Source organism: Suillus paluster (assembly GCF_016628075.1).
Source record: "Suillus paluster strain FC165 chromosome Unknown EDB91scaffold_58, whole genome shotgun sequence".
Lineage (NCBI taxonomy): Eukaryota > Fungi > Basidiomycota > Agaricomycetes > Boletales > Suillaceae > Suillus > Suillus paluster.
This window is the reverse complement of record NW_024537618.1, coordinates 222672-233869: the sequence shown is the minus strand read 5'-3', so window position 1 is coordinate 233869 and position 11198 is coordinate 222672. Positions and strand designations below refer to the sequence as shown.

The following is an 11198-nucleotide window of genomic DNA, read 5'->3' as shown; positions in this document are numbered from 1 at the left end:
CGGGCAATGATATGAACCTAGTAAATGTGCATCCAAAACGGTCGGCGGGAATGACGGACCAGTCGAGGTACGTCGTCCTCACACTGGGGCATTTGCAGCATCAGGTTAGATGTGTGGTGCAAGGCACAGGGGACTCCTAGACTATATCGAATTTTCCGGAATAGTGTGACGGTACTTACTAGATCATACCCCCATGGATATTACTAAAAAAATTGTAGCTGCTACTAGGGAAGAGACAAAAATTCTTGTGAGCATATTTGTATGCATTGCAATTGACGTCGATGAGCGTACACGACCTTGAGTTCGAGCAAACTTCAAGAGTACTTACTATTAATACCGGGACTATAACAAGTACGTCAACATGGCAAAGCGCAAAACATAAGGTTATGAGCGTGCGAAATACCTTCCTTCTACGAACGCAAAAGTAATTTTGTTAGACTTGAATCATACCTTGAACGGTAGCCCTCCTTTGGCCAGTGTCAGCAGCTTCCATGCGCAAACAGCTTGATCCCCGAATACCCGTACTGATTAACAATAATGTCAAGAAAAACCACCGGTCCTTTATAGTTTTGGTCGGTGATAAAGGAAGGGACCAGGTATGTACTACCTCTTCTCCAGCCTGTGGACCATCCTTGATTATGTCTGTTCTAGATCGTGAATCTTCACTTCTTGCTTTCACAAGCACGCGTGTCTGCACGCCCTTCAGTACTATGGTGCTATAAGAAAGATCTTGGTTTTACCGCGTGAGTGACATGATATTGCTTTGCGAAAAGGCCCAAGACGATCATGTGTAGAGCCCGGAAAAAGCGAGAGGCAAAAATCAAACGGGACGTGAAGCGGGGTGTCCGGGAGCCAAACGAGCAAAATCCATTCGAAATATTCGTGACCGTCACAGATATCCGTTATACGTACGTGCACATCCATAATCTCTGGCAGGAAAATTTATATCTCTGTAGCTATTATAAAGAATCACATCGTATATTGGGAAACACGTATGGAATGTGCGTCCTGCAAGATTTTGAGGCAATCACGCCCAATCTCCTGGCACGCACTATCGAGACGGTGGAAGGTGGAGGACTAGTGGTGCTTCTCCTAAAAACGATGACATCCCTGAGGCAGCTGTACACTCTTACCATGGTACGGATACCTTTATCCAGATGGTTGCTATCTGATTTGCTTGGCAGGATGTGCATGCCAGATACAGAACTTCATCTCACGATTCGGTGGTTGCGCGATTTAACGAACGATTTATTCTCTCCCTAGGGTCTTGCTCGGACTGCTTGGTATTGGATGATGAACTCAATGTCTTGCCCATATCTAAAGCGAAGGATATCACCCCGATTGAAGAGGAGCGCGGGAAGGGTAAGGCGGATTCCGAGCTCAAGGACCTCAAGGATAGTCTGGCAGACACAAAACCTGTTGGCGAGCTCGTAAAACTCGCCAAAACCCTAGACCAGGCTCAAGCAGTATTAACCTTCGTTGATGCAATTGCCGAGAAGACTCTTTCATCCACCGTCACGCTCACCGCTGCTCGAGGTCGCGGTAAATCTGCAGCGCTAGGCTTGGCAATCGCTGCTGCTCTCGCTCATGGATACTCAAATATTTTCATCACGAGTCCCAGTCCCGAAAACTTGAAGACACTTTTTGAATTCATCTTCAAGGGTATGGATGCTCTCGGTTACGAGGAGCACTTGGACTACGATATTGCACAGAGCACGAATCCGGAATTTAATAAGGCCATCGTCCGTGTAAATATTTTCCGTCAGCATCGTCAGACCATTCAGGTGGGAACCTCTGTCTCGGCACTTTCGTGCGCATTCTAACAAACTCTCAGTATATCCAACCTGAGGATGCACACGTTCTTGGTCAAGCCGAGCTAGTCGTCATTGATGAGGCAGCTGCCATCCCCCTCCCGCTTGTCCGCAATCTCTTGGGTCCATACCTTGTTTTCATGGCTTCCACGATCAACGGATACGAGGGCACAGGTCGCTCTCTTTCTCTCAAACTCATACAACAACTCCGCGAGAATACCCGACCTTCACTCACGAAAGATGCTGCTGCGTCTGTCGAAGATGGCGCTACTGCCTCGACCTCCAAAAAGCCCACGCAGTCCGGTGCCCCTAAAGCTAGAAGCCTTCGTGAAGTCAAGCTTGAAACGCCTATCCGATACTCTGCCGGCGATCACATCGAAAAATGGCTCAACGGTCTTCTTTGCCTTGATGCGACAGTGGTGCCTAAAGCCGTCCAACAAGGCTGCCCGCACCCTTCTTCATGCGAGCTGTACTATGTCAGCCGGGATACACTCTTTAGTTACCACCCAGCATCCGAGGTTTTCTTGCAGCGCATGATGGCGTTGTATGTCGCCAGTCACTACAAGAATCAACCAAATGACCTTCAGTTGATGTCTGACGCGCCAGCGCATCACCTTTTCGTGCTTCTACCCCCCATAGCAGATGACGAGACTCATCTTCCGGAGCCACTTGTGGTACTGCAAGTCGCACTGGAGGGGAATATTAGCAAAGCCGCCATCATGGATGGCCTGAGCCGTGGATTGCGTGCGGGAGGTGACATGATTCCTTGGCTTGTCTCCCAACAGTTCCAAGAAAGCAAATTTGCACTCCTTTCTGGGGCCCGGATTGTACGGATCGCGACCCATCCTGATTACGCAAATGTAAGTTCCCCACAATCTACTTTGAGGCCTCTAATTTTATTGGCCAACCAGATGGGGTACGGATCTCGGGCTCTGAAAGCTCTCAATTCCTTCTACAGCGGAGAATATTTTAACCTGGATGAAGCTACCCGCGCCGAACCCTCGTATCCAGATATAGCGGCCCTAGATCCCGTGAGTGTTACATTTTAAGAACAATTTATGCGATGCTGACACGTATCTTGTGAAGGAAACGGATCTAAAAACGGATCACCCCACAATACGCGCGCCTGAAGCGATGCCCCCACTGCTCCAGAGGTTATCAGAAAGGAAACCTGAAACCTTGGATTACCTTGGGGTCTCGTATGGCCTAACGCCACCACTCCTTCGGTGATGTCTCTCCATCAATTTAAAAACTCCTATTAATCTTCGACTCTAGATTCTGGAAGAGGGCTGGATATGTGCCCTTGTACGTCCGCCAAACACAAAGTGAACTCACGGGAGAGCACACATGCGTTATGGTTCGGGGACTCAACAGTTCGACGGATGGCGAACTCGAGTGGATGGGCGAGTTTGCGAAAGGTGAGGGTGTCTGATAATCCAAGCAGAAATAGACTCAATACGCTGCGCAGATTTCAGGCGGCGGTTCCTATCTCTGCTCTCTTTCAAGTTCCGTGAGTTTGGCAGCGTCACTGCACTGAGTGTGCTCGAGGCAGCGAATGTCGGCGTGAAGAAACTCGACGGAGAAAAGTCGCGGGGTAACATTATTTCCAGGAGCTTTCTAGGGCTTGCTGACGAACCCTACCTCTAGCTCTGGGATCGCAAGAGCTCTCAATCCTGATGTCACCATTTGACCTGAAGCGTCTGGAGTCATATGCCAATAACATGCTTGACTATCACGTTATCCTTGATCTGCTCCCAACGGCGGCTTCTCTGTATTTCGAAGGACGGTTAGGCGACGACGTGAAGCTGAGTGCGGTTCAGGCCTCCATTCTCCTTGGTCTCGGTCTTCAGCGAAAGACCATCGAGGAGGTCGAGGTATACTATTTTATCATACACGTTTTGAGATGCTCAAGGGCGTGATTCTTCAGGGCGAGCTCTCGCTGCCTGTTTCACAGGCACTAGCCTTGTTCGTCAAGGTTGTCCGCAAAATCACGAAGCATCTTGTCGACATCCAGAAGGCTTCAATTGGCGCAGATATTCCGTTGGCTCCTCCCACCGCGAGTTCACGTGTCGGGGATGGTGGCGAATCTGCGCAGTGGAAACCCGTTGAATCAAATGTCGAGGATGAGTTAAACGAAGCCGGCGACGAAGCAACAAAAGCGCTTCGCGAAAAGCAACGCGAGATGATTGACTCTCTGGATCTGAGCAAGTGAGTGTGATTGCATCCTCCGTTTGCCACGGACATGGATCGACCAGACCTAGGGCAACTATAACGTGACTTATGGTCGTGCTTTACAGGTATGCTATTAACGATGCTAGCGCGGACTGGAGTGTCGCTGAGGCACAAGTAGTAAGGCTTGCGAAGGGGGAAGGAGCTACAGTCATCAGCGTGAAGACGACTGAACCTGCTGCTGGCCGAAAGCGGAAAGCAGAAGGTGGAGATGAGAAGGAGAAAAAAACGACGAGAAGGGGCAAGAAGGTGAAGCGATGAACTAACCTAAGTATGGCATGTTGCTATGACAGGCCCGGTAGGTTGCACAGTTTGAACAATTTGAAATGGAGATAATCGTACACACCATAGTATCAGAGACGACCTTTTGCAGATCTAAACCATGATGTGACCATTGCAGTATACGCACGTATCTTCTTTGATCGCAGTATTGAGTATACGCAGATCCGGGCTAGCTTACTGGCATCATTCGTTGTTGGATGAAAGCTGGCATGACATCTTGCAACGACGATCACTTACTGCCGGTTCTTTCACCGGACATCCTTTAGGATCATAACTAAATTTGAAATTGCAAACTGCCCGAACGATTCCGAAACGTGGCTAGCGTGGCCTCCGATATGTCCGATACGAAGTTCTGCAATGATATTCAACGTTCAACCGTGATGTTCCGGACTCGGAAGTACAAAGAGGATATGAGTTATCGATATCCCCGCCTTTTCCATTCACCTTGTATTTTTCACGACGTGTCGATTATCCGAGCAGGCGGTGTTTGAGCCCCTTGGAGTTGTACGCCTGCCTCTTCACGCCAGAGCACGCCGATTTATCACTAGATCAGCTAGAGGCGCTGACAGGCCTTGACAGGCTTAGCCGAAATCTCAGAAATTGGGGCTCCGCAGCGTCACGATGAACAATGAAGCAGGGGCCCCGCTTGGCTCAGAGGTTGCAATGGCATATCATTGATGTGATATGTGTGTGGGGAAAGGATTGTGAAACGTGCGGGCTAAAGCGCTGTTGAACTATAATATTAGCCTCACCCATTTAGCGCGTCGCGCCCATATGATGATATGTTACGTTGGGTGCCTGAGGTTTAAAATGTTCCTGATTGTCTTCTGATCTCAATATAAACATACTCTGGACGCTCACCCTCCTACTTGATCAATCCCCATCCCACCCTCATCATGGCACCAAGATTTTTGCGCAATCTCATCCCGCGTCGAGAGAAGCGTGCCCCTCCTGGCGCCGTACTTGCTGCGCTCAAAAATCTCACCTGGGTGCAGTGGGCTCAATTCTGGTCTGGGTCAGTGTTCTGCATCCATCGTTAGCCTCACGCTATCATCTTAACCACATTTTGTCACAATAGCTGGCTCGCCTGGACATGCGACGCCATTGATTTCTTCGCAGTATCCCTCACGGTGAAACTCTTATCAGCACAATTTGGAAGGTCAACCAGTGCGATCGTATGTTCAGTTTCCTTTCCTCGCTTCCTGCCGCTGATGTGACGCTACGTGACCACAGACGACCGCCATCACGTTAACGCTCTTATTCCGATCGGTCGGCGCTGTAAGCATCGTTCATGCTGTGTCCTGCTAACTATAAGCTTACCATTCCCCAGATCTTATTTGGCATCTTATCTGACCGGTTTGGCCGCAAGTGGCCATTGATTATCAATCTCCTTCTCTGCTGTGTTCTTGAGCTCGGAACTGCCTTTGTCAACACGTACACACAATTCCTCGCCGTTCGTTCCCTATTCGGAATTGCTATGGGTGGAATATGGGGACTTTCGTCAGCCTCAGCCCTTGAGAACTTGCCCGTTGAGCTTCGTGGGATTGCAAGTGGAGTGTTGCAAGAAGGATATGCCGTTGGGTACCTCATTGCAGCCGTCATCAACCTGACCTTGGTAGCCGAACACACCTGGCGGGTGCTTTTCTGGACCGGATCAGGCATCACTTTCTTTGCCGCCTGTATCCGTGTTCTTGTTCCTGAGAGCGCGTTCTTCCTGCGTGCCAAGGAACTAGAGAAGGCGAAAGGGACCAATACCTCGCAGAAAACCAAGATTTTCTTCAGGGAAACGAAGGAGATGTTGAAGCGTCACTGGCTCTTATGCATTTACGCAGTGCTCTTAATGACAGGTTAGCCTTTCTCTTGCTCCCTAACAATCAACATGTCGAATAATCCTCTGCAGGATTCAATTTCATGTCTCACGGTTCACAAGTACGTGCATCCCGCGCATGAACATGCGTTCTATAATGTATTGTCCGCTCAGGATCTGTATCCCACGTATCTCGAGACCACCAAGGGTTTCAGTACCCACGATGCGACTATCGCGACCATTATTGGCAACTGCGTACGTTTTACAAAATTATCTGTCTGACTATTCTCAACATGCTCTAACAGGGTGCTATTGCGTGAGTTGTTTGTTGGTTCTACAAGCAGTCAAAGTCCTGAGGGTTGTACAGCGGCGGTGTTATTGCTGGATGGGTGAGTCAGTACATTGGACGCCGCCTGACGATTGTGTATGTGAATTCCATAATAATATTTGCGTGGCTTTACTCACCTTTTCATCAGCATTTTTGTGCTTCTCGTCGGAGGTAAGCACCAATCCCGGTAATATAGGCCAAGACTTATGTTCCCTCGCAGCGTTCATTCCATTATGGGTTTTACCCTCCTCATTCTCTGGCCTCTCTGCTGGAGCATTCTGGATTCAGGTCGGTGTTCAGGGCGCTTGGGGTGTCGTAAGTGTTATTTTGATCTTGTTGCGAACACGGCTTATTTATATATCATCGTAGATCCCGATCCAACTGGCGGAGATGTCCCCACCGGCATTCAGAGCAACATTCCCTGGTGTTGCTTACCAGCTTGGCAACGTAGGTTTGAATGCACATGATCCGATACTTGTATTGACGTGTTCGTGGTGAATAGATGGTATCGTCAGCATCAGCACAGATTGAAGCCAGTGAGTGGACAGTCACACTCCCTTTTGCCAAGGAAGTTCTCAATGTATATCAGCTGGCGGTAACAACTTGAAGACCACCATCATGCAGAATGGAGTCCTTACTGTAGTCCCAGATTATGCAACGGTAAGTCAAATGAGTTCCACTTACGTACGGTTTCATTTATACTTCACCAGGTACAAGCCATCTTCATTGGTGTCGTTGCTGCATTCGTGGTCGTCATCACGATCATTGGGCCAGAGTAAATCCCGCTCATATTTTTTTGAAATACCAATGCTCATTTTCCACTAGAAACCACGGTTCACATTTCGAGAACCACAAGACTGCTTTTGAAGAAGGAGGCGGAAGCGATGACGCTGTCCCAGATGACCCATCACGAACGTCGTTTCATGAGGTCGACGAGAAGAGCAGCGCTTAGGTCGCTCACTGAGCGCCTCTTATGTAGTAGTACGAATATGATCGCATTACCTACCTACCACAGCATGACAACAATGTGTCATTTTTAATGAACGATTTTTTCCTCCGAGTTGATAGTAGCGCGGCCATTAGCGTTGTTGGTAGGTCGCGTGTTATACCTCAATTGTGAATGAATGAATGAATACCATTTACGGGGGTCGTAGCGTATTTAATACTCGGAAGCAATGAGTGTCTGTACGAGTGTCTGTACCCGTTCTCTGAGACGGGTCACGGATTGTTGCCTTCAATTGGTCTGGTTAGGGGAGGCTAGGCTAGGGTCATAGGCTGTCCCACACTATGTGCGTCCCTATTTTAGCACCGTGACGTCACCCTCACTTTTCCATTATGATATGTTACTTTGGGTTAGAATGTGTAAGTCCGTTGACTTACCTGAGTTCCAATAAATACTAGTACTGTCCGCGATAATGAAGCGTGAGCGCTTGAGCTTTTATTATCACTGCCTTTTGGCGTAACGGTTAAGGGACGACAGTCTTGCAGAATGGCGTTGATCACATTCTCTCGAATATCAATACTGGTACATATAGATGAAACATGCTCTATAGAGCGCCGTAGCTACCCTCAACCTCCCTGTTCTGTTATCTCGCCCCCACTATAGCACCAAGATTTTTGCGTAACCTCATCCTGCGTCGAGAGAGGCGTGCCCCTCCTGGCACCATACTTGCTACGCTCAAAAATCTCACCTGGGTGCAGTGGGCTCAGTTCTGGTCTGGGTCAGTGTTCCCCTCCATCGCTAGTCTCACGCTATCATCCTAACCACGTGTCACGATAGCTAGCTTGCCTGGATGTGCGATGCCATGGACTTCTTCACAGTATCGCTCACGGTATCGCGCTCTTGTCAACACAATTTGGCAAGTTGACCAGTACTATCGTACGATTTCCCCCTTCTCTCATTGCAATGCCTACGTGCCGATGTGGTACCACATGAGCACAGACGACCGCCTTGACGTTGACGCTCTTGTTCCGCGTTTGTCGATCAGCATAGAACGAAGAAGCATCATCTCGTGGACGACTAGAGGGTGTATAATTGGGAGTTTCTGCATGATTCAGGGCATCGAAATAAGCATTGTCTGTTTCAACTTGCTGCATATCAACGAGGCTTACCATCATATTTGGTATCTTATCTGACAGGTTTGGCCGCAAGTGGCCACGAGTTTTTAGACTCCTTCTCTGTTGTGTTCTTGAGCTCGGAACTGGCTTTGTCCGCACGTTTCCGCAATTCCTCGCCCTCCGTGCCCTATTTGGTGTCCCGATAGGTGGAACATGGGGACTTTCGTCATCTTCAGCTCTTGAGAACTTGCCCGCCGAGCTTCGTGGAATTGGAAGTGGGTTTTGGCAGGAAGACAATGCTGTTGGGTACCTCATTGCAGCAGTTATCAACTTGACCTCGGTAGCAGGGCATGCATGACGGATGATTTTCTGGACTGGAGCAGTGCCGCGTAAAGTGAGTTCAGGCGAGCGGCGCACGAAGCGGGAGCTAGTAGAATAAATATATCTCAGGCTCTATGAAAAGACCTCTAGTAAGAGCGGGTAAAGTACCTAGTAGAATAAATATCTAATGGTATGTTAGCTCTTTAGAATAACGCGAAAAATATATGAGACTTACATCTCAGGCTCTATGAAAAGACCTGAGATGTTCTAACGACTCGTTCGGTCCTTTATAGTACGGATAGGATAGATAAGTAAATGATAAGTAAATTGTCCGTTACTTAGAGATAGACATTCCAATATCGACGAGCCTCGGCCGACGTCAACGCGTCGCCTCGTCGTACTCACTGGTTGCGCTCGTACTGTTTCACTCTCATCTTCTACGGTCCGTCTTCCGTTTCCTTCGTCTCGTCGGATTCCAACACCGCGGTTATCCGTGCTCTTGTCCCCGAGAGTGCGTTCTTCTTGCGTGCCAAGGAACAAGAAAAGGCGAGAGGGACCAATACCTCGCAGAAAACTAAGCTTTTCCTTAGGGAAACAAAGGGGATGCTTAAGCGTCACTGGCTCTTATACATTTACTCAATGCTCTTAACGACAGGTGAGTGTTTGGCTTGCTCCGAGCCCCCAACGATCAACATATCGACATTCCTCTGCAGGATTCAATTTCATGACTCATGGTTCACAGGTACGTGCATCCCGCATATGAACGTGCATCCCATAATGTAATGTCCGCTTAGGATCTGTATCCCACATATCTCGAGACCACCAAGGGTTTCAGCTCACGATGCGACTATCGCGACCATTATTGGCAACTGTGTACGTTTTACAGAATTACCTGTGTGGCAACTCCCAATATTCTCTAACAGGGTGCTATTGCGTGAGTTGGTTGATTCTGCAAACAGTCAAAGTCCTGAGGGTTGCGCAGCGGCGGTGTTATTGCTGGATTGGCGAGTCAGTACATTGGACGCCGCTTGACGATCATGTATGTGCATTCCATAATATTTGCTCACCTTTTCATCAGAATTTTGTGCTTCTCGTCGGAGGTAAGCACCAATCTCGGTAATATAGGCCAAGATTTATGTTCTCTCAGCGTTCATTCCATTATGGGTTTTACCCTCCTCGTTCTCTGGCCTCTCCGCTGGAGCGTTCTGTATTCAAGTTGTTGTTCAGGGCGTCGTAAGTGTTCTCTTAATATGTCGCCGCGAGTAATACGGTTTATGTATCCTCTAAACGTCATTGTAGATCCCGATCCAACTGGCGGAGATGTCATCACCAGGATTCAGAGCAACATTCCCTGGTGTTGCTTACCAGCTTAGCAACGTCTGTAGAAGGGGAATCGTGCGATACTTGTACTAACGTGTTGGTGGTAAATAGCTGGTAGAGTCCATAATGCTATATTGATACATCCAAACTGGACTATAAGCCTAAAACTAGGATACATCATCCAGTAAGATTATCCATTATCCATTGGATGTATCCCATGAAAATCCCATCTGTTACATACACAGCCGCATTTTTCGCATTTTTGAAACTCAGCTGTTTGTCATTCCAGGATATATTCATTATTCACAAAACATATCCCATTTTGGTCACCTCCTCATGTCAGGTCTTCCCACATTATTCCCACACATCACATGTTCGCCCCCACAACACCAAAAACATCGCCCATTTTGGGAATCTCCACAATATCAATTGTTCCCACACCCTCCCCATATCACTGCAGCTTCACCACCACACCACAATTGCTCCCCTTTCATATATAAGTAGTAGTTTGGTTTATATATGTATAATATAATATAATAGACCGCTTTTTTTGTCTATTTGTGTACCTGCTCCTCCTCCAGGACCCTTTCAAAATGATGTAGGATACAAAACATTTTCGCACTTTTGCCCCTTTGACAAGGAAGTGTCCTAGGGTATTCAGAACATGATTATGAGTATATATGAAGATATTCCCAACTTTATTTGACCCTCTGAAGTGTCCTACATCAATAAATCTAACACATATATAGAAAAACACAAAATATGTTCCCATTTAATTATTTGTAGATGGATGGACTTGGAAAAATGATTCCCAGCACCTATTCAGTAATATGAACAATGTATCAGGAGCCTAGGACCATAGGATAATCCCCTGTTGCATGGTGTGCCCCCCTTCTCCTAGTGGTTTACCCCCTGTGAATTTTTTTCCTGAAGGACCGGACCTCAATTGAAGTGGGGGGTCTATTTCTATGTATATTTGAGGTAGGTCTATCATATAGCTGGCCCAGGACACACATAGGATCCTGCTACAGGAACAAAAACA

At 47.8% G+C, this 11198-nt stretch overlaps 4 protein-coding genes across 4 annotated transcripts; all 4 read left to right on the top strand.

Moving 5' to 3' along the window:
* Window positions 1–449: 449 nt before the first annotated feature.
* Window positions 450–4631, top strand: EDB91DRAFT_1152043 (GNAT acetyltransferase 2-domain-containing protein). Its single transcript, XM_041319456.1, has 13 exons — window positions 450–596; window positions 652–743; window positions 795–908; window positions 957–1137; window positions 1185–1784; window positions 1835–2671; window positions 2723–2842; window positions 2898–3037; window positions 3087–3229; window positions 3280–3405; window positions 3459–3685; window positions 3739–4019; window positions 4109–4631. The coding sequence occupies exons 1-13, from the start codon at window positions 492–494 to the stop codon at window positions 4299–4301; spliced, it is 3159 nt and encodes a 1052-aa protein (XP_041173938.1). The 5' UTR covers window positions 450–491; the 3' UTR covers window positions 4302–4631.
* Window positions 4632–5218: 587 nt separating this feature from the next.
* EDB91DRAFT_1302538 (carboxylic acid transporter protein) lies at window positions 5219–7613 on the top strand (the record flags this gene model as incomplete). Its single annotated transcript, XM_041324993.1, has 15 exons — window positions 5219–5337; window positions 5401–5497; window positions 5556–5600; window positions 5653–6169; window positions 6223–6251; window positions 6304–6384; window positions 6435–6445; window positions 6497–6553; window positions 6606–6628; window positions 6678–6772; window positions 6827–6904; window positions 6960–6993; window positions 7047–7117; window positions 7168–7232; window positions 7283–7613. 15 exons carry the CDS (start codon window positions 5219–5221, stop codon window positions 7407–7409), a joined length of 1449 nt encoding a protein of 482 aa, XP_041173937.1. The 3' UTR covers window positions 7410–7613.
* Window positions 7614–7915: 302 nt separating this feature from the next.
* Window positions 7916–9033, top strand: EDB91DRAFT_1152027 (major facilitator superfamily domain-containing protein). The gene is made up of 2 exons (XM_041319455.1): window positions 7916–8502; window positions 8570–9033. The coding sequence occupies exons 1-2, from the start codon at window positions 8258–8260 to the stop codon at window positions 8871–8873; spliced, it is 549 nt and encodes a 182-aa protein (XP_041173936.1). The 5' UTR covers window positions 7916–8257; the 3' UTR covers window positions 8874–9033.
* A 123-nt stretch (window positions 9034–9156) lies between these two features.
* EDB91DRAFT_675125 (uncharacterized protein) lies at window positions 9157–10346 on the top strand. The gene is made up of 8 exons (XM_041328058.1): window positions 9157–9382; window positions 9437–9491; window positions 9550–9578; window positions 9631–9709; window positions 9760–9770; window positions 9819–9936; window positions 9984–10069; window positions 10136–10346. Exons 2-8 carry the CDS (start codon window positions 9440–9442, stop codon window positions 10247–10249), a joined length of 489 nt encoding a protein of 162 aa, XP_041173935.1. The 5' UTR covers window positions 9157–9382; window positions 9437–9439; the 3' UTR covers window positions 10250–10346.
* The last annotated feature ends 852 nt before the right edge of the window (window positions 10347–11198 follow it).